Source organism: Trachurus trachurus (genome assembly GCF_905171665.1).
Source record: "Trachurus trachurus genome assembly, chromosome: 10".
Taxonomy (NCBI): Eukaryota; Metazoa; Chordata; class Actinopteri; order Carangiformes; family Carangidae; genus Trachurus; species Trachurus trachurus.
Window position 1 is genome coordinate 15,451,066 of NC_139894.1, and position 23,517 is coordinate 15,474,582.

The 23,517-nt window shown below is 42.8% G+C and overlaps 1 protein-coding gene across 1 annotated transcript; it reads right to left on the bottom strand.

Moving 5' to 3' along the window:
* Window positions 1-7: 7 nt before the first annotated feature.
* mcf2a (MCF.2 cell line derived transforming sequence a) lies at window positions 8-23,147 on the bottom strand. Its single transcript, XM_083981440.1, has 30 exons — window positions 22,861-23,147; window positions 17,970-18,038; window positions 17,693-17,807; window positions 17,190-17,280; window positions 15,549-15,668; window positions 14,948-15,064; window positions 14,475-14,624; window positions 14,024-14,139; window positions 13,776-13,890; window positions 13,490-13,609; window positions 13,184-13,375; window positions 12,872-13,063; window positions 12,542-12,713; window positions 11,224-11,300; window positions 10,962-11,047; window positions 10,755-10,821; window positions 10,554-10,669; window positions 10,134-10,203; window positions 9,946-10,038; window positions 9,659-9,751; window positions 9,399-9,524; window positions 9,060-9,281; window positions 8,029-8,121; window positions 7,611-7,689; window positions 6,706-6,769; window positions 5,307-5,407; window positions 3,902-4,014; window positions 2,877-2,989; window positions 2,523-2,626; window positions 8-2,416 (listed from the first exon to the last, which is right to left on the bottom strand). Exons 1-30 carry the CDS (start codon window positions 22,970-22,972, stop codon window positions 2,376-2,378), a joined length of 3,339 nt encoding a protein of 1,112 aa, XP_083837566.1. The 5' UTR covers window positions 22,973-23,147; the 3' UTR covers window positions 8-2,375.
* Window positions 23,148-23,517: the final 370 nt, after the last annotated feature.

The window sequence follows — 23,517 nt, forward strand, 5'->3', positions numbered from 1 at the left end:
CTGTGCCTTTTGTACTAACATCAACTAATATTAACAACAAATTCATGTCACATCTACAAAACAGCGAAAGACAACACTCCCATCTGCTGGAAAACAAATGTACTACAAGTTCTGGTATGTAGTGGCAGAGAAAGAGAAATTATCTTTGTAAATCCAGGCTTCAAGTGATATGTGACTAAAATTTCACAAAAAGAGAAAAGTCTGCATATATTTTATTATACAAGTTGGCTTTCATTCAAACAAGAATACAGAAATAATAGATTAAAGTGGGGTGGGTGACAAAAGGCTAACTGGCCTTAGCTTTTAGTCAAACATGCCACCATGCACTGAATTATTTCATTTGCCGAAACAGAACAGTTATTGCAATAAATAGTTTATTTTATTTGATTATTTAATACAGAACTGATGCTGTACAAAAAGAAGCCAGTTTAGAACAGTGACTGAGTGACAATACAAACCCGCTTAATGCTCAGTTGCCATGCATTTTCATCTTAAAGAAACATTCAGCAACAAGTTTAGGCTACTTGGCTCATCAAGATACATAATAATTCAAGCAGGGATTTTATTGTTTTGTTTCCAACCTGGAAAATGTGTGCGAACTCTGCAGCATTTTGGATTTTCAGTTAAAGAAAACATCAAATTTTGTCATGTAAGCTAAAAGGCAAAAAATAAAATAAGGGATTGTTTTTGTGCAGTCAAGCATAGCTCCTGTAAATATATGAAGACAAAATTTCATACGAGGCTGCACGGATACCTCACAATGTGAAGGAACAAAATGACAGCAAAATAAATAAATTAACAACATAGGTAGTAGTGCGAAGCGGCCCCTGCTGCTTTCCAGACTCATTTCCATATCAAACACAGTGTATCAAAGGCAGCCCTCCGACTGGGGCCTCGATTTGATGTGGTAAATTCATATAAGTCTGCAATCAATATTTAATTAACCGTTCGACACAGAGGGTGTATTTCATGTTGGCTGTATGATCCCTTTTAATGCGGAACCCCGAGATTAACTGAGCTGTAATAGTGAGGAGGAAACAATCTGCCTACGTGATGGAGGGACACAGAGCATAATCTCCCCCTTTCTGTTTCTCCTAATCTGCCTCACCCCACCCCGTCCCCACGCTGTGACTGACAGCCGCCTCCCAAAAGATCCTGAGGAGAATGACAATGTTTGGTGCTGTGTGGCACGCGCCTCAGATTTGTTTACCGCACCCACCGAGGAATACGTTGCCATCAATCTTCATCATGTCGGCCTCTGTCTTACATTACCGTGGCTGACATGTGGTGGGTACGACTCCCCCCCTGCCTACCTAACACGTCGCTCGAGGATAAAGAAAAGGAAATAACAGCATGAATAAGGGCAAATGCACAGTGATAGAGGTAAAGCAGCAAGCAAAAGAGCACATTCAGTAGACAATAGGTGGCTTTTAGTCTCTTTTGTCCTTCCACCATATTATTAAAGTGCCTGTTGGGTATTTGTGAGGTCAGGTTAAAGCAATGACACGCATTTGATTTCGCAAACAGTACATATAGGAGACTCCAAAAAGAGCAGGAATAAAAAAAGGCATTATGGCATGGCACATTTTGGCATTTTAACTTCCTAGACCATAAAGAAGAATTTTGCCTTAAGGAATGAAATGTAAGAAAAATACAATGAAGTAGTTTGATGGAAAATGTCAGCTACCACGACGACACGAGGATGAAACACTGAGGTACAATAAATGTTAAAAATTATATTGTGTATGTAGAAAAGTCACTGCTTTAAGAAATATTTCAGGCAAATCCTGGGTAAGCATCCGTCCAGCACACACCAAGACAAACAGGAACAAACACACACACATACATTTACACACACACTTGGAGACACTGTAACCTCAAGTTTTTTTTAGCTGGAATGAAGAAGGGTTGGAAAAATTTCCACAGTTTGCAAAAATGACCCACTCCTGCAGCAGCAACCTCACATCCTGGCTATGAGTGTGTTGCAGATGGAGCGCCAGAAGGAGAAGATATTCATCACCAATAAGTAAAGAGGAAGACCAATCAGGAGCCAGGGATCGGCTATTGATTGTCCAAGAGGGCTCAACAGTTCCTGTGCCTTTTGCGCTGGTGCCAGTTCACACATTCGCCATCAGAAAACACCAGCCCAGTGGATTGGGGGGTGGGGTGCGGTGGCTTCGGGTTGATAGATTCCCACTTTTTTTTGTGTGTCTTTTTAATGACTGAGCTGTGCTGAAGAAAGCAGACTGCACCAGGGAGTCAGGAGTGGGCGGCTGATAGTGCATCAGTTATGAGACAGCTATGGCTCAATATGTTCCTTCTGTCGGTTCATCATCCACAGGTAAATATTAGATTCACATTCTGTGCTTTCTTCTCTACGGGGAGCTCAGCTTTCTCGCCTTCAGGTTCCCCGGATCTACAAGAAAATATAGAGACTTTGAAAAAGAAAATCAAAGTGAAGAAATACAAGATCTCAACATTAGAGTGTATTGTCATCATGAAACTCATATCTTTTTCTTTACCCCCTAGTCTGGAGGAGTGTCCTCGGCTGCTGTCTCCTATAATCAGCTGCAGGCTGGCAGCTGCGATGAAGCCCTCTTGTCGCCGACTCAGATTTTTCACCAGCCTGAAGGATGAATAGTGAGAAAAGATGCAAGTGATTTGAGAAACAAAGGGGGTAATTACATAAGTACACTTTGGTTGTAGTCACCAGGTTTGACTAGACTTGTGACAGAGTAAGTGACATTTGCCACATGTTGTCTTTCTTCCTAACTCAACATGCACCTGCACATATGGGACCAGTTTGGGGGATCAGTCTTCATGTGGCAGACTAGTTTACAGCACATGTTGTGTGTCTTTATTTGCTGAAAACTCACCAGCGTCCCTTGTTGTCTTCACATTGCAGTTGGATGACGTCCCCACACTTGATGGTGATGCTGTCTGGTCCGTTTTGAAGGCAGTCGGCTAAAGCCCTGTATCTGCCTGGAGACTGACATATTAAAAGAAAACTGTATATAAATAAATGTTCACTTAATTTGTGCTTGACAGTTTTCCTCCTAACTGTTTTAAAAGCAGGTGTTACAAAGAAGGCACAGTAAGCACAAACTATCAAAGAGGTACAAAAGAGCCACAAGAATGAAAGAATTAAAACAAAAATAAAATAAAAACATCAGTTCGGAAAAAGTGAGGGGATTTAAGTGTATTGTGAAATATGTCAGTTCAAGTAGACGGTGTTTTTCGAAAAACAAAGAAAAACCACTCCATTTTCATTCAAAGACACAAAACAGGTGTCTTTATTTGGGCTCTGAGAACCAGTAGACATTTGTTTCTTTACCTGAGGGACTATATGCTACAATTTGGACACAACTACTCATAAATATTTAGTAGTAAAGAGCTTTACAATTAAAAGCACCTGACAGGTATTCAATGAGGAGAAGCCAACACTGACATGATGTTATTTGTTTAGGGACAGGCTGCTTAATTTTTAATCTCAAGCTGAACTAAATAAAAAAAAAAGAAAGAACGACTCAGCCATTTCCAATTTGAAACACAAAATGAAAACTACAAGACTTTGTCATGTGAAGAGAATTTGACACACAACAGCTGCTAAACAGAGTTAGGCCTTTAAATGGGTTACTGCTGTTTCTAATATAGAGGAGTTTTTCTCCAGAACAGCTATAAATGGACTGATCTTGGTGCGTAAGTGTTCAAATTTAGTTTCTGATGTCATGACCACTGATCCTGTCCTCCTGTCATTCTCATTGCAGGGCAGGAGATTGTAAATTTAAGATTATTTATTAGACTAAGATAAAGCACTGAAAAGTCTAAAACAGACAAGGATGGATTGTTTTGCCGTTTTATGTATTTTATTGTCTCTAATGTAACTTGTGTTCAGTCTCACCAGATGCACCAGAACCTCCTCCTCTGTATCAGACGGGTGGAAAGCGTCCCGACCTCCAGACCACTCCTCCAGACCCTCGCAGATGTCTACCGAGTGGTGAGCTCCGGGCCAACCTGGGACACACATTTACTCTACATTTCCTTTGGCTGTTAGAGGTACACATCTTTTACAACACTACGCCTTAAAGATCCTGTAAAGCAAATTTGCTCATATGTTTGCAAGAACATCATAAAAGATTGAAAAAACAATTCCTGAAAACGGCGCTGTACTTTGTCACTGTAACTATGCACAGTAGTCTTCAACCTTGATGTTGTATGTGTCAGGTTTGATGCTTTTTTTTGTTTGTTTTAGAGGTCTGGTGTCAAGTATTGCCCGGAAAGCGAACCACTTTACAGCTGTGAGTTAGAAAATGTAATGGATACATACTGTAGCAAGATATATACTTTATTTAGCGAGTATTCACTTGTGCAGTAGCTCAGTAATACAGTACCACAACAAAAAGTTATAACAGTAAAAAAAAAAACAGTAATAAACTGGATAAATTGGGTCTCTGTTTTTATAATTGACAAAATAAAAGGGTATCATTCATGGTGAGTGGATACAGATTTGGCAAAAATTCACCAGTGTTTGGTTGGTGTGTGCTTGGCTGGCCTCTCTTAAAAGTATTTACAGTACACACTGCGAGAAGCATAATATGAATGTGTAAAGTATAACAACGTCTGACCCTTTTGTTCCAGGACTGTTGTAGGACATGCGTGGAGTGAGCATTTGTCAGCCCTGCCTTCTGTCCCAAAGTGCATCTTGGATGTGACAGTACGAACAATGATGTGTTGTTATTCAAATTTCTGAAAGATGATGGGAGGAAGAAGATATGGATTGCTTTTGTAAAAAGCCAAGACTGAACAGAAGTTAAGCTCACCACCACAACTGTTCCCGACACCAGGTGTGGTTTCAGTGCTGGCAGCGGTTATTTTTTCACACCTGTGAAAATGTCTTTTTATATACTATATTCTTTTAATTCAAATTTGATATAGTGTTTCATAACGTTGCATAATTTTCTGCTTTACAGAATCTTTTAAGGCCCTATGTAGATACTTAGTAACTACTGTACTACACGTCTACCCCTTTGTCACTTACTGGGAATTTAACAAGAACGTAGAATCAAAAGCTAATCTCAGAAGCTCGCCCTTGTTCCCCAAAATTCCTCGATGGACCTGCTTCTTTAGGTCAAAGTAGACCTGAACTGCTGAGGGGGGAAAAGCCAAATATCTGCATCAGTTTACGATTAATAGGAGAGTCACTCACAGTGTTCACAGCAGATATGATCCCAGAACATTTTCTGTGATGTAGTTACTAAGTATCTACTTGATTACAGGATATGTGTGAGGGGATAGGATGTACTCACTCCTGCGGTTGTGCTGGTGTTTAGGGGAGTGAGGCTGGGGGTCTGGACTGCTCCTCCCCGACTCAGTGTCTTCTGAGCTCACTGACGCCCTCTGCTGCTTGCTAGGTGAACAACACAAAACAGCAAGTGTCAACAAATGCAGAGTAGAGTCGGTGGACGGACTCAGGGTAGATGTTATCCTCAGCTACAAAATCTAGAGTCAGCTCGTAATTCCTCAGTCTGAGGGAGTAGAATAGCTGTCCCCAGATCAGTGCCGAGGAGCAACTCTGCCCTGTTGTTTCCCCTAAACAGCCATGACCAATCAGGCACCAGCCAGACAGCAGAACAGAGCACAGAGCAGCCGTGTGCAAGCTTCTCTGTAAAAGGCTGAGATCAGGACTCACAAACCACTGACTGACACAGTGTTCGCACATGTGTCAAACACAAGGGAAGATCTGGTCTCGGTTTATCAACATCCAAATTTAGAGATTTGCTCACTGTTGTTACTACATGCTGAGTCATGATGTTTCTCGAAAGCAAATTCTACTGGAGCTTGATCAGATCTCAAAAAACGAGCCCCATCTTAAAAAGCAGCCGTCATGAGGAAATTAAGAAAATTTATGGAATGAAGCCAGAATGCTTTTCTTTCTGTTTGCCCTTTGCATTACATGCAAAATAGCAAATCTTGAGATGCAGAGGTTGTTTTTGTTGACACTATGTTAGAAATACCATGAAAGAGCTGCTCAGACACAGGCCTCTTAATGTGACAACGGCATGGGGGGGGTCAGTTATGAACCAGAATGAGGCTATAAAAAGGGTTGCAGGTGGCGATCAGTATGCAAACATATTAGCCCTGGGAGTTTGGTCCCCAAGTTGGGTCAGGTGGGTCATGCCAGGCTGAGGCAAGGTGAGCCAGGCTTAGTTTACCACTGAGCGTTAGGGCAGGTCAGTGGCGCTGGGGGTGGTGACGGGGGCGCGGCCGGGGCCGTTGCCGGGGGGTTCGGGGACGGGGGCTCCGGGAACGAAGGCACAGAAACACGTCAGCCGACAGCGAGACAAAGTCCAGCCCCGGCAGACAGCCCCTGGGGACCCCTCTGGACGGCCGCATGCCCCTGCAGGTGGGGGGGATGGGAGGAATGGGGATAGGCAACCAGACAGCAGTGGACAGAGTGGGGGGGGGTCCGGCCCCCCGTTCTCACACACCGCCACGCACTCTCACAAAGCCTCACCACCACACGGTCACATTCACTCAAGCTGTGATCAGATGTGAAAACTCAGCAAATGCAGAGTGGTGCATGTGACTGCATGTGTGTGTTTGGCCTGTTATTGTTGTACGTTTGTGCGACTGTAGCACTTAAAGTCATGCGCTAAGCACACTACTCTGAACACTGTGTCTAGGAACAGACCAATAGGCACTGACCTCTCAGAGAGTGGCGGAGACAGCTGCATGTGTTCAACCATTTGTCCGTGCTGATATGCTTCATCTATGAGAAGAGGAAGAACAAGGTACTATAAGAGGATGTGTGAGAGAGGTGAATCTCTGAAGTTAGTAAGTGGACCTTTGCTCTTGAACACTCTTTACCATATTTATTTAAAGGGATAGTTCAACATTTTGGCAAATTGGCCCATTGCCATAATCCCTATAGTCATAGCAGTAGGTTCGTTACCTTTATTTGTCGGTGCAAGCTAAGCTACGGAGGCTAATGGGATTTCTTGGTTTCCTCAAAAACAACTCTGTCTCGTAACGTTCTGTTATTGTCTCATAGCGTGGTGAATGTGCAGGTCACAACTTGTCCACGAGAGCGTTTTGGAGTTGTTGGATTTTGTATTTGATGAGTTTGATGAGGGAAACCAAGAAATCCCATGAGCAATCCGTAGCGTAGCTCAGAGCAGCTCGCAGCTCTGCTCCGCCGTTCTAAATATAGCTTGCACCAACAAATAATGCTGCGTTCACATGGAGTCCGGTAAACGGCAGACGGCATGCCGGACTCCATGTTAGTGGACGAGAGAACGACGGTAAAACTTGGGGGAGCACGGCAAAAAATACCGTCGCCGGCAACGGCAAACGGCAATATAATATTTTAACTTTTGCCGTCTGCCGCGTCAACCGAACATGGCGTGTGAGTACGAGTATGTTGGCGTTGCCATAGCAACATGGTGACGCGTCTTGCCGTTGTGCCATGCCAATCCAACAGCCGGACTCCATATGAACGCGGCATAAAGGTAACAAACCAACTGCTATGACTATAGGGATTATGGCAATGGGCCAATTTGTGAAAATGTTGAACTATCCCTTTAATTATTTAATTCTACATGTTCACAAACCTCTAAGCAGCTTCTGCTGGTTGGTTAGGATTCTGCGCAGCTCATTGAGCCAGGCCATCTTCACCTCCAGTGTTGGTGCCTGACACACAACAGAAACACCACAACTAAGGCTAAACAATATGATCAGTTAATCATAACATTCACTACACACAATATTTCTTTGTATTGCTAGCTGCAATGTTGCCATGTCCTCTGTTAGGCCTGTATTTACTGTAATGGAGCTCCTGTTTTCAAAACTTTGAGTATTTTGGTTTGTGCTGATGATGATTTCCAAAAGCAATGGTAGTGTTTTGAAATGTCTTGCATCTGACATATCTGCCATTTCATCAATAAATATGAATATGTGCTGAATAATCAGTCGGGTGCTGTCTTTACCCCGCTGAAAACATTGTCATTGAACTTTTTTTAGACTCCTTACCTGAACTACATACACTTCCTCCCTGCCACTGTACCAGATCTCAAACTTTTTCACATCTCCCTTGACGTTTTCTGTGATCCCCACAGCAGTCATCTGCCAAGAGACATACACTGTTTACACTGACACGCACATACACACAGCATTATGACAAGCGGCGCAAACAGCACCTCATACATCATGTAACACATCTGTCCTGTCAGAACACAGACATTCACACTCAGAGACACACCTCCGCTGTGCGACTGCTTCCTCCCCACATCCTCAATAATAAATCAAGAGCAGCGGCGGCGGCAGCTGTTGGTGTGACACCCTCCGCACAACAACACACAACAAAAGAAGTCTTGCAGGAATACAGCGGATTCTGTGGCCAGCTGAGCAACTTACGACGACACAGACACCCAAACTGTTTGTCTCCAGTAGATCACTACTAATCCATACTATAAGTGGTTGTATGAGATTAACTTTATCAGTATCAGAAAACATGTGTTATATTAAGTTGTTGTAACTTTGGAAGCGCGTCAGTTAGAAAAACACCATCAGTGTTTATCTATAGCACCGTTTTTCAGGTTTACAGTACATAGGCTGTACTACACATAAGAAATAAAGTGAGCAGCAAAGTGAGGTTTTAAATCATCATTATTTATGTAATGTTGTATAACTTATCCATCTGTCAAAGACACAGCGTTGCTACGTAGAGCATATGGCCACAGTGCTGATTACTGTATTTTATAGACACCACATAGTGCACACAGTGTACACTTGGCATTCAGACACCAAAATAAAATGGCAGGAGGTAAACATTGTAGCAGAGAAAGATTGGTTCCAGTAATAGCGATTGCCAAAACAAGTGTGAGTTTCTATTTCAATGAGAGACCACAAGAGTAGTCTGTAGATTTGTATTATGATTTATTGTAAATAACTGATGCATGTCTTATTTTTTGGTATTTATTGGCCATAACATATTTAAACTAGTGGGTCACAAATACTGGTGTATACCTGTAATAGACACACAAAGAAAGACACAAACCAACCTTGAGACAGTGCTTGAAGCTGTACGAGGGCGTCTTGTCGCAGCCATCTCCATGCTCCTCCCTCCGCTTACAGAAGAGCAGAGCTCTCTCGTATAAGAAGAGGTGTCTCTGCATCGGCTTGAAGCGAGCCAGCTCCTTCATGCGCGTGGAGCCTTTCTTATGGCTGATCCACACGCTGAACGAACCCTGCATCAACACGCGGCCCAGCTCGCAGATGTCGCCCTGTGAATAATGGAAGGTAAATCCTTTGTTGTGAAGTGAAGAAAGTATATTCTCTGCAAAATGCCCATCAGAGCACATTTATCAGAGTTATGGAATACAATAAAAGATGTGGTTCACCTCATATCCTGTGATAGCTATCTGATGCATGGAGTCATTGACTGATTTGAGCAGGTCCAGCATGGCTGTTAGTGCCCCCTGCAGTTCAGAAGTCCCCTCGCAATCTGTACTGTATTTTAGCAGCTCCTGAGAACACACACACACACACACGTAAAACAATGCATAAATACAGTAGGTAAAACAGTGTTCTCTAGTGGTAAGAACTCACAGTAATTATTAAAAATACACTAAAATGCTTAAATTTGTTTCTGGCCTATTACCTTAAGCAGCAGCTGGTATTTGGTGAGGCGTTGAATTGGTTTCAACAGGTAGGAATCCAGGCCCAGTTTGTGCTCCAGCTTTTTCTGACATTCCTTCACAAGGACGACGAATGAAACCAGCATGAATGTGATTTTTGTCAATGACAGATTTCAACTTCCCCAGTGTAATTTAGTCAGTTTTGACTCAGTGGTGTTAATCAGATTAGAGCTGTTCACATAGAAATAAACATTTACATTACTGAAATATTGTCTCGCATGACAACAAACACAAAAAAACCCAAACTGACCAGAAAGAAGGCACAGTCTGAGAACTGTCTCCACAGCGCCTCAGAGCGGGGCTTGTTCTGACAGTAGCATTCATACATTTGGAAACTCTCTTTCTGGAGGAGTCGGAAAGAGATGTTTGTTGAAAAAAAAATGATGAAAGCGATTAAAATATGAAGAAGCTGCAAAACATAAATATTTATCATCTTACCCGCTCCAGAAAACAAGCTCCCACAGCTTCAGGAGCCTCCAGGCAGCTTTCAAGGTCCTGAAGAAAGACCCTGGATCCAACAGAAAGTCAAAGGCCACATGTCAACCTCAGTGCATGAAGTGGTACTGTAGATACTTTGGTTTTACTACAGACATAATACAGAGAAGTACTACAATGTGTCTATTTTTTATACATATTAGGAGAGTAATAAGCATCAAACACAATTTGATGTTTGACTTCATCATTTTTAAATGTTTATTCTGCTCCTAATTGATACTTTTTTTTTTTTAACATACAGTAATTATTTCTGTATGAAAGTGTGTGATGGTTCATCTATTACATGCATTATTATACAAGCTCATCTTTGTAGGTTAGAATAGGGCTACAGTGTATGTATGACATGGGTCATTAATCACTCGCCTGCTGTGAAAATTGTAGATCTCAGGCATGTTTCCAAAGAGGATGTCTCTCTTGCTGCGCAGGATTGGGGGCAAAAGCCCCGACAGAGCTGGGTTGTCCATCTCAGCCTTGTAGCCCTACAACATTTAATTAGAGGTTTATGTGATAAAGACATATAAGAATTAAATGAATAAATGTACAATGAATGGGGTGTTTTCTCACCAGCAGCACTGACAGCAGCTCCTCAACATAGATTCTTTCAGTCTCTACAAGTTCCCTCATCACATGGCTGAGATACAGGCATACAGAAGTAGACAAAGAGAGAGCCAGAGGGCATCATTAGCACTGAACAAAGAGAATCACAAAGCAAACAACATCAAGAACAGTATTAAGGACAGACAGATGGGTGGACGGAGGCCGAGTCCTCACCGCTTCAAGAGATCTGGGCTGTCCTCTCCCTCTAGACCGTAGGACACACAGCTCCGGCTCTCCTGGTAATCATGAATCACCTCTATCTGAACACAACACAGATGCAAAAAGGGAAAATGTTATTGCACGATGCCAAATATTGCACCAAATGGCACAAATTGGAAGAGATTTTTTTATGTATGACTGTGAGGGTTCAATGAAGCTGAAATAGTGGGAGGAAATGAATACATAAAACAAACACATAGATCTCTTTTTTACTTACTTTTCGAGGGTTGGGACTCTTGCGGGACGTTCTCTTCCCAGGAAGAGAGATGTCAAATGTGAACTTCAAACCATCACCTGTGAAAAACCAGATCATAAGCACCAGTAACTCAAAGAGTTTGAGTATCATTCACACACAATCTATTTCTATATACACTGATTAGGCATAGTGCGCTAGTTAATTTAAGCGCCTATTCTAAATCAAAAACATTGTTTTTGTACACATTCTAGGGATGTTTGCCCTCTCTGTGACCTTTCTTTATTCCACAATAATTAAAAAAACATAAATCACTGATGATGGACATTTGAGGTAATCGATGATAATAGTCAGCTTCCTCTAAAGGTCTGACCTGGGAACAGGATGTATAGATCTGAAGCGGTGTTTGGCATTAGCTGTCGTTGTCCTTTTTGATCCTACTGTAGCTGCTGAATCCTCACATGCTCATCCAAGTCGAGTTTTGTGCCTTTGCATGTGCCGTGTTAATCAGTGGGATGTACGCATGTATGTGCGTGCATGTACTGGATCAAGTCAATTAAAGCTAAACCCCTTCTTCCTTTATCTCCTCTCCTAAATAGGTGGTGTCCTGGGTATTGAGGGAACCTCAGAGGGTTTCGTGATCACTCTCAACTCTGTTTGTTATGACTCTCATTAGAATGGCTTCCTACCATGGAGAACAAAGCCTTAAAGACATGAATGGGCACAGAATAAAGCGTATTTATCATTTAACTTTCATGCACTCACTGGTTGGAGACACATTCAGTCACACAGCAGATAGAGTCAACTAAAAAACTCGCCAGATTACACATACAGTATTAATTGGGTACCAGCGTATATAGCTCTCTGCAACTTCCCATGAGACATAAAGGGAGATGAAAGGTTCTTTAATGTACTGTATATGAACCACATATGGTTCTATGGCAGCAACTCTGACTAATAGAGCAGTCAGGTATATCCCACTGGACTGATTATACCATCTACCGTTGTTCCAGCTGGTCTGTAAAGGTGGCCTGCTAACCCTGAAGCTCATTCAGGAACACCTCAGGCTGACTCAGTGGGACCCTGTGATGTGTTAATTTGAGCATGGCGCCTAAAGCAAAGATGCAGCAGGGAGAGGGATTGGTGCCAGGCCATAGGGGCTGGAATGGGACCCCATACTGGGCCTGCGAACCATGGGAGTGTTTGTTGGGAGTTCATTTGGGAAATGCCTACTGTATATGTTTCAAACTAGGGCAGCTAAATATAAAGACTAATGCTGTTTAATTAGCTGTAATGTTTTTTTTTCCTACAAGTGTGGTTTGTGTGTGTGTCTGCACTGTACCATGCTTTGGGGAGAAGAGCGGGGACTTGGAGCGTGGTGGGTTTTCAGCCCTGGGAGCCACCAGTTGGATCGGTCGGACGTGTTTATCGGCCAGCTTCCTCAGACAAACCTGTCGGTTCTGGATCATCTGCTGCACTGCTGCATGCTTCTCAAATGTTTTCCCAATCTGGGCCTAACAGATAAAGGATACAGGTGTAGGAAAAAAGGGTTTTCACTTATAATCTAGTACTGTGGGATAAATGAACTTGGAAATGATGGCACTAAGGTCATACTGTGTATCTGAAAACTGTGGTTCTGTCAGCATAAAGCACCATAGTTGTGTTGTCAGACCTGCAGCTGAGGACTGATGACAGCCTCATATTCAATTGCTAAGATGTCTGGTTCTGTGCTCAGCACAGATGGCGCCCCCTCCAGGAATTTCTCAATATCCCTTAAGGCAACCTGTGCCCCCTCCTTTGACTGGAAGTTCTCCACCAGCTGATTGGCCAGCATAAATGCTCCATCATCACACCAAGCCTGGGCCTGAGGGTAGAGAGCAAATGACATATCATTATATATGTGTATATACTGTATATATATAGTATAAATACAGTATGTGTGTGTCCTGATGTGGATGTAAATAGATAAACAATGTCTCACTACCTGACCGAGACAAAGCAGCAGCTGGTGTATGTGCAGAAGTCGAGAGTGTTTGGTCTTGAGAGCAGCATTGAGTGTATCACAGTAGTGGCGAAGCTCGTTGCAGCGCTGCATAATGAGGGCGATGGCGTAGTGATGACTTGCTGACAGCTGGTGTCCGTGAAGGATGATGATCTGAGCTCGAGACATCACCTCCTGACAGAGCCAGCAGAGATGCAGAGGGAGGACAGAGTCCGTTTTATTAAGCGCGCCGTCATTAATAAGCGCAGACGTTTACTGATGTTGACAGGGAGAAAGAGAAACGCTGACCTGTGCGTTGGACTCCAGACTGTCCAGCCTTTTGAGAGCCTGTTCGGTTTGAGCCAGAGTGTCTACAGATACAGACAGCTCCCTCTCCTGAGCCATCAGATGATCCAGACACAGCTCCATCTAAACAGATAAACACACACCATCAGGTCCACACAGAATAAAAAGGGGCTAAAACTTGAGCCTGGGGACTGCACAAGACAAAAGACAATATGTATGGTGTTATCCTCTGGGGAGTATGGAGACTTATAACACACAAAAAGATATATACTGTACATGCAAACCTTACCTCCTGAAAGCTTTGTTCATATCTGAGCAACTGCATGTACTGATGGAGTTTCAGATGATGCTTCTCAAAGAAACCATCAAAGGCTGACTCCATGTCTCTGAGCTGGGCAAGAAGCCTAAAAATAAATAATAACGGCAAGTAAATAAGGTTTATTCTTCAATCGCAGATCAATGTACCTTTTACTGTAGCTACTAATCTGAAAACTAAATATGTACAAGAAATAAAAAGGCTGCTCAAGGATGTCTTACCTCTGTACTGTCTCCCAATCCAACTTCACATCCCACTGGGAGTCCTCTTCCTTCTCTGACGTCTCCAGGCTGGAGAGAAGGTGACGACCCTCCTTTGACACTGACCTGATTGCATCCTGTTGAGCAGCAAAAATTGTGCTTCATGGAATACTACTGATGTACAAATTCATGTCTCGTTTGGATAAGTCTGAGAACACTATTATGAAGGCATTAGCCAGCCCTAGGCAAAGCTTCTATCAGTATACACCTGGCCCTTGAAACACTGGCACAACAGTCTCTATAGGAGCTTTTAAAATTGTTACATTGTTTTTTCTTTACTACTGTAAAGAAAAAAACTGTTGTTTCTCTATGGACTTGTCTTTATGGACCTGATCTGTGTCTGAAATAAAGTTACATTATTATTATTACTACTATTTTTTGTGGCAATTTCATTTGAAAACGTTCAGCTGACCTTGAGTTTCCTGTACTTGTCAGTCTGACACTCAAGAAGATGCTCGATGGCCTTCCCCTTGTCAGGCAGCTCAGTCTCTGCCAGCTCAGTGCCAAATCCCTGTAGCATCTGTGCAATGTCTTTGACTGTGACAGCGAAACTCTCAATAGCCTGTTGTGGAAATAAAACGCACACAAACACACAAACAATCTAATACTGGTGTTTACATAATGCATGCAATTGTAGTGAAGATCTTGCGTGTTGAGGAGGTGGGGGAACATTTATGTACACAGCTCAGTGGATTTGTGTCAGCTCAGTCTCTTGAGTAAAGAAAACTCAGAGGCACTTGGGTGGAATAGGTTCATTTCATATTCATATATACTGTATGTACACATAAAACATTCTGCTGAGTCTCACAAACATAAGAAAATCAAAAGAGATGATGAAGTTGAATCTTTTTGTCCTAATAAGTGTCAGAATTGATCTCAGCGTACCGTTCGTAACACAATCCAGTCACTGTGACAGTAGTCCAGAGTGCCTCCAAACTCTGACGTCAGCTGGTTTTCACTGATGTAGTGCAGCAAGTCTGTAACAGAGCTCAGCATCACCACCTAAAGGTGCAAAAGAAACACAAAAAAAGACACTTTGTACTTTTAACATATTCACAAGAGTGGTACATTTATTTATTTTTTAATTCTGCATTTATCATTTTTTGGTTGATGGTTGCTCTATGAGAGACTAATTAACATATAACCCTGTCAAAATGTTATAATTTCATTTCTTTATGCTCATAAATATTCTAAAAGAGGCAGTGTTCGCCTGCTGGCTCCTTTTCAACTTTGGCAAGATGTTCAAAGATGTTTGATGAGATAAACTGAACCATATGGCATGAAAAAGACTTAATCACATGCAATATGTGAATCTGGAAAAGGACGCGACAAACATCAGAATTTCACTGATGATTTTCCATAATGTTGTAACATGCTCAGGGCCTTTATTTTGTTTCAGTAGTTTAAATGTTGGAAATGAGGGCTGTGATTAAAGAGAGAAGCATGATGTTGTGATGTGGGACGTGTTTGGTAACAGCTGCCTTACTGGCATCTTTAGCATGAAGTCCTCCTGGCTGAAGCGAAAGCCGAGGTCGGTAACAGTGCGGTGGAAGAAGCTGGTGGGTCGGAGCACCAAGACCAGGTGGAGGTTCCCGGGGAAGGAAGCCTTGAGGGAAAAGATGAGCGCTGTCATATTACTGATGTTGCATAACAGTGAAGGATGACTCAGTATAAAAGAAATACTATGGATTACAGCTCACAACAAACATAGTACAGGCACTAACTCCTTTTTGCATATTAGCAAAGAGAAACAGTATTCCTCCATATCTGACAGGGGCGTCTCAGCTCTCTGTCACTACTGTCAGTCTAATGGATCCATGCTTCAGTCTCTACACCACTCACACACTTCATATGCTGCATTTCATCCACAAGTCATATGAGGTCATTGTCTGAGTTTTTTTTTGCATCATAGTCAAGTCACATAGGACAGATTACAGCATAGGCTATCAAGTTGTGATTCATTGCAGATGACAAGGACTGAGATAAATCACGATATGCACATTAATACATAGATACTGGCACACTTGCATTATGTAGTTGCAAGTCATGTACTGCAGCAAGATTGATAAGTGGCTACTTCTGATACCAACAACAACACTGACATTCATTTGCCCCGACTCGACCTCGGAGATCGATTGCTCAAGCTTCAGGTTTCAGGATAAACACGCATTTAACAGCTACACGTCGTTCTGATCCGCTGCCATTCAAGGTTTTTACGCACAGTCAAGACAATTGCATGACTAAGCAGAAGTGCACCGTGCACCGCAGTGCTGCACCCGCCGACAGCAGCAGTCACAGCCTCTCCACTGCCGCATTCACCGTAACCACCCGCCCCCCCATACAAAAAAATAAAAAAAAACTTCCCCCTAAAACTCTGCACACAAACTACTCAGCAGCTCCTGAGTCGTTACCGGGGTCCTCCGGATCTTCGGCACTCCCCGCCGGTAAAAGCAATCAGCCATGGTGTTGGAAGTCATCGTGGTGAGAGGTGAAGTTCCCGCCAGTCGGTTGAAAAATTGACGGCCGTACAGGTGAGTTGTATGCGGCTCCCCCCGGGGCTGGCCGAGCCACAGCCGCAGCCCCTGCCGCCGCCGCCGCCGCTACTGCTGCTGCTGCTGCTGCTGCCTCTCAGACAGAGGGTGGCAGCGCTGTCTGCAATGTTTCCTTCCCTCCCTCCCGCCCGCCTGCCTGTCCGACTTCCTCCCCATCCCCATCCTCATCCTCATCCCATCCTCTCCTCAGCACCCGCGTCATCACACACTTTTTGCTTACTCATACATTTGCAGCAATATGCAACGGGACATTCAATTCAAACAGGCAACTCTTAAACAACACTACATGCAGCGAAGAACAGAGCAGAATGAAAACACTATATAGAAAGCCCTGATTTATGGTAGCTAACCGGACAGGTTCTCAGTCAGCACCATGGACAGCAACTCATTAATAAAACAACAACCTGAACGCTCAGTCACGTAGCTCACAAGCAGTGATGGATGTAAAAGACAGTGTGGCACTGAGCATGATGTCTGAATAGCAGAGCACATTTGTAACTCATCACCACTTTAATAGCAGATGCACCTAGACGCAGTTTATCATTCACCTTGGTGAGAACAAATCTGAAACTCACTGCTATCCTGGCCAGTGCAGTTTTGATAGATGCCCATGTGTCCAGTCTTCGGTCTAAAATGATGATAAATTTGACTCCAGGTTGCCTCGTTCTGCAAGAAAAAGGATTAGTTGGATATATCTGCAGTGTCATGATGAAGAATATAATGATTCAGGAAAATTAAAAAAGGGGCATCCTGTAAAGAGCATTTACATATAGATCTGTCAAATCATTTCATTTATATCGCTTTGCCACTCCATACATTACTTCTTCATCATCTGAACCTCTCTGCAGTGACACATGAGGGGGGGGAAAGCCTGCTCTTGATGTAATTCAAGATTTCCTACTCTCTTGTGGGGAGCGAAGTTTGGGCATAGAGGGCATCGGGAGGACATCTGACTGACACAGCCGGGTGAGGAGCAGTGAAGGCCAGCTGTGCTCAGAATATAAGAGCTAGACATTTGGTGCACTGCAGAGAAGGAAGAGGGAGAAACTCAGGCAGGGATGAATGAAGTAGGACACACCGAGGGATGAGCGTGAGGTATGTAAAGACTTTGGCCAAAGCTTCCTCTGGAATGTCGCTGAAAGCAGAGCATTCAGGGAGGGTGATGATGACACTGGAGTTTTCCCCACGGCCCCCTGGGGGAAAAAAAGATATAAGCAATCACTTTCTGTATAAGACATGTTATAATGTCTTACACGCTTTGCAAGTGCTTTGAAGTAATAAGATGAAGACAATAACATTCATATCAGACAAAATGTGTCTAATATTTAACAAATCATTAAATTAAAAGGTTTCACCTGACAGATATGCCACCTGTTTCTCTATGTAGCCTCCCACCTCCTTCATGCTCACAGGGACAGTCACCTCTGGAAGGAGACAGACACATTTTAAAAACTAAGGTTTGAGGGAGGTAGTGATATGCACTGCAGAGTAGCAGAAACACAACACATTCAAATTAAAGGATCCATAGGTGCAAAATAATGTTGGCAGAGAAACAGCACCCTCTTTTTTGAAGGGACATTTCTACCATAGCAACAACAGTGAATCTTTTTTTCCATTTAACTTTGGACATGAAAGCAGCAACATTTAAAGAGTAAACTTACCCAAAATATCATCTGTCAACTTTAATCCAGAAATAAAGTTCACATCTCACAGAAGCATAGGCAATCTGAGCCTGTATTGAACTTCCTGTTATTGTTACATTATTAGATAACACTTGCTAGTGTTTCATGATCACGACCAGCAGATAGCTAAGAGAGCTGTGGCCATATGTAAATCAATGCATTCTTGTAGTAGAAGTTTTGGGCTGGGTTTACTGGCAGATGGCCCACGTCTCATGCACGTTGGGTGCCATTAGTGATTTATAATACGAGGAGTAGCCAGTAAATGCATGAGGTCTGCAGTCAATGCAATTCAAAAAGGCACTCACGACTGTCCTCTGGTGAACCAGGAAACATTCAGCTGGATGGGTTTGACTGCAGACACATTGGCTCATGCATCACGAAAAGTCTGTGCTCACATTACATTTACAGCACATTTAATGCATCAAATGGATGATCATATCTAGAGTATAAGGGACACTTTTAGGCTTTATAGGCGTATTTGTTCAAGTTGCATTACAAAGGAAATATTATGTTGCTAACAAATACAGAGAGAGAGTATAATATAATAAACAACAGAAATAGGAAGAAAACTTAGATTTGTTACTGAGGCTTGAACTTGTTTAAACCATGCTAAACTACATGTCCCTGCCCTTTTCAGTGGTTTACACAACAGATTAAGAGGCACGCAATTCATCATCGCCACATCAATAATGGATAGAGACATTAAATATGAATTACAGCAGAGATAGAAAAACATAGTCAAAAAGAGATGATAGAAACCATAAGAAAGAGAGAGCAAAGGAGGTGTTATTTTCCATGAGTCCACTGCAGTAATAGTGTCCGACAGGTTGTCAGGAAGCAAGTAATGAGCTCTACTGGTACCTGCTAAATATTTGATGTGTGTCTGTAACAGAGAGGAGCTGAGCCAAGCCAGGCCACAGCAGGACCAAAAGGTTGGCCTGTGCACACACAGTGTAGACACAGGGTAAAGTTACTGTCACACTGGAAGAGTTATATAACCGTTTATATCCCGGTGCCACGGGACCCTCAGGAAGTGGAGACAAGTCTTGAATAAACAAATGAGACCTCATGTTAATGTACATTTTCCATTGAGGTAAATGCAATGTGAGGGCACATTCTGCTGTGAATTATTTACACAAAAACATCGTCGAACAGCACATGACTGGATAAGAAGCCGACAACATCTGATTAGAGCTGCTGTGACTGCACTGAAGTCAAGCGCGCACACACTGCAGTCCTTCTGGTGTTGATCAAAGGAAGATTAGCCTGTGCTGAAAGCTGCGTCGCTTTTAAATAGACATGTTTTTGAAGATGTCCTCCATCCACTGTGCCTGAGCTCATCTTATCACTAAACGCATCGGACAACACTGCCAGATAAAGTTCAACACGACTTCGGCCTAAAGTGAAATTATATAGGAAATAATTAAAAGATAAAATCCATTAGCTTAGCTAATTGGATGTAACTTTATGGTGTGTTTAAATTCAAATGGAGGTATAATAATTCATTCTATCATATAATTTCAACAGCTAAAGCCTGAAGATAAATGTTTATGTTAAAAAATATCTTAATCACAAACCATAGTGTCATTATGCTTGTTTAGTAAATGTTGCGGTTCCCTTCCAGCTTGCATTATGACCTTTCCAGGTGACAGGCAGGATAGTGCAACACGGGCGAAAATCAAATAACCTCTGTTTGCTCTTGTGTTCTTACACACAGAGAATGAGCAGTGTTTGCCAGTGTGGATGGAAACTGAGATTCGCTGCGAGTCAAACACACTCAGACTCAGACCAATCCTTTCAATCTCCAAAGCTGAGGCTTATCTCAGTTGTCCAAACAGTGATAAACATCTACACTGACTTCACTACACACAGCTCCTACTAAAGCTTTAACTTTTTCCTCTTTTATTCCTTTACAACGTTGAATCACGATGCTGTTTATTGGGCTCTCTGAGAAGCCTTTTATGTCCACGTGAAAACAAATTTCTATTTAGGGGGTTGTATTAGGACTCATAGGAGTGTGTGCATACATTTTACAGACACCATTCAAAGTCAATATTATGAGGTTGGCAAAGTATCAAACCCAAACATGTAGTAAATGTTGGATGTAGACAGTAGATGTTGGAACATGCCCTTAGCTTGATTACTGACTAAAACAATCAGTGATTGGTCTTTTCAAAAGGGAATAAAATAATATACTGTATTTTTCATACCACCGATTCATGGTAACAACAACAGCACACCTGATTCACATAGTAAAGTCTTAGTCGAGCATGCACATACCCGACATGTCTGATTTGACCGGGACACAAAAAGCGGACACATGTAATCCCCTCACAGAGCAAGAAATCCCTTCTTACATATACAAACATGTTCACAGTACACAGAGACCTAGCTTCACACTGCTTTTAGGTCATGAGATATTTTGCTAAACAAAGCTTTCGGTGCTGAGGGGATTAGACTGGTGGGTGGCTGCGTTCTGATAGGAAAGGGCAGAAGGAAATTGCGAATTTCACTGGTCGGATGTGTGTAAACTAGAGCTCGGTGGTAAAAACCCTGAACAATGGCTTCACAAGGCTCTGACTCTCAAGGCCCCAGTGCCTGTGACGTTTAGCACCCGTGACATGAGCTGTGTGGTCTGATTTCGGTATCCTCGTTAACAGCCAATTGTGAGACAGTGATTGGATTTATAGGGTAGGTTTTGAATACACACAGATCAATGTCCTTTGAGGAAATGTTGTTTTCTGAGGAAATGTACTTGTTTGTACTATTAACTAATTGTTGGCTAAGTTCCTTTTTGTGACTTTTTCATGCGCGGTTTAACCTTAACCACTTAAAGCAGTTGATTTTTGAAACACTAGAAAGGTTTTATATGATGTTTGAGCAACGAAAGGAGTTGAGACGTCTTTTCTAGAGGGATTTGAAAATAAAAACATTCGAGCTCCTGTCGGATCCTGAATGATCAGATTGCATATATGTCCCAAAAGTAGCTGAACCAACAGGAAATATCAATACTGGATTGACAGCATGTGTTAAAGCAATTGAAGTGTCTGAAAAGTGCCAACGGACATGGAAACGACAGCTGGAGTGTAGCTGAAGTTGAGTGAGGGAAATTCTGCTCCTCCTGTGCTATGAGCTGCTGCCCTGTGTCACGTTTAGTGATTCATCATGATTCACATGACGTTCTGTTATTATGTAATTAGACTGTGTTAACTACAATACTGCTGGGAAAAATCATGATTTTAAGCAAACTGTATTTAGACTGTGTTCCAGTGGGAGTACAGTCTCCTACTGGGTGTAGTGTGACAACACAGTCATGAGGTTCTGTGTCATCAGGATAGTGTAAATTGAACATTTACTTTGAAATCCTTGTATTCTGTAAATGAACTGAGGACGGCTCAGACATTTAAGGACAATTGTGTTGGAGCAGAGGTGATTTAAAACGATGTTGAGATTGATTTTCCGCAGGTGCAGAGCAGAGAGGGCACATGAGGGATAATATATCATTAGAGTAAATGATGAATGTGGGTTTACTGGTTCATACAGCAGTCTGTTCTTTATATATTCGTCGCTGCGTCTCCTGTAGGAAGATTATAGGACAAAACCCAGAGCGCAGGGCTCACATTTCACACTTCACCTGGTATAAATAGAAACTCAATGTGGCCTTCTTCTCTGCTGTCTCCTGCTCACACACCCCAGCACAGGTACAATGAACCCACAGGAGACATAAAGAGGCAAAGGGCCATAAATTAAACAATAACTCAAGGCTGCCAAGATCCCAGAGTAATCACATTAGCCTCTGGAGGAAGCCGCTCCATGAAGCTGTCAGTCGCATCAGGGCCTATTTCTGCTCATCATCGCTCTTTCATTCTCCATTTTCTTCGGACATTTGACAAGACTAAACTTAAAACTAAAACTGACTGACACATTTTGAGCATAATTTTGTTTTTGAAGCTATGAAAAAGATCATAACCCTTTGCCTTTCTGTTCTTAATTCAGATGCTATTGAAAACAGGAAGTGTTAACAGTTTAGTATTCGCATTTCAATACATACAAACACAAATACACCCCATGAGCAGTGAAACATGAATTATACATCTCATTAAACATCCTATTTGTTATTCCCAGGGCGTTAGTTGACATCACTGCTATGCATTTTCTTCCATTACTAGCTCATACTGGTGTGCAACCCTCAGTCTACAGATATATTCAGGCAACAAATGACATTACTATGGATAAATATTTGTCCATCTGTGTGGGCTTAAAATAGCTGACATAATCCCTGCAGTGGCCCACAGTTATAGCAAAGCTGCAGGAACTGGCACATCAATAATACTGAAAAACCAAAGACAGTGTGCGGTTTTCCAGTTACCTCATGGAGTGGTTCTCACAACTGAGGAATCAACATTGTAAATCAAAGTGAATTAACTTCAGCTCAAGTACAATACATGGGTGCACTGTGCTGAGGAGAGAAATGTGAAATGCAGTAATGGAAAATAGTTTATCCAAAGGCCTGAGAGTGGCCAGCAGAAGTTAAATGAGCACTGTCAGCATAGTGTGTACTCACGCTGCAGAGTGGTCTCAAGCTGAGAGCCAGCCTGCAGAAGGCAGTGGTAGCTCTCCATCTCCTTGGTTTCTTTCTCCGGCTCTCTCTCCTCCTGCAGTGAGGCTGGGCCCATTCCCCTCTGCTCCGACCGCCGGATCAGGCTCGGAGTACTGACGCTGTCGTGGGAGGTACTGACACCAAGTCCAGGCCTCACATCCTCTTCAGAGTCCTATAGCTTCCCATGGTGTCTGCACACAAGAGGCTGGATAGTCACAGCAGGGGAAGGCGAGGTCCACCTGCCTCTGCGGGTCCACAGATCCAGATGGGACAGCTCCCTGAGGCTGCTGCTGGATCCTCGTGACCTTGAGCTGCATAGAGAGCCTCCACAGTGAGCAGCACAGCTTACACTAGAAGACCTGTCCACATAAGCAGAAAACAATGGCTTGTTGTCCTGCTGTGGCCCAGACAGGGTGTGATGTGCTCTATGCCTCATACACACTAGTGCAGATAGACTGTCCCGCTCTCAGCAGCAGCAGTCAGCTACTCCAAAACAAACAGGGCTCCATCTGGCCACTGCTGCCTGTCTCCCTCCCTCCCTCTCCCTCCCTCACTCGCCCCTCCCCTCTCTGTCTCTCTCTGAGCTCTAGTGCGTCAGCTCTGCACTGAGCAGAGCTCGAG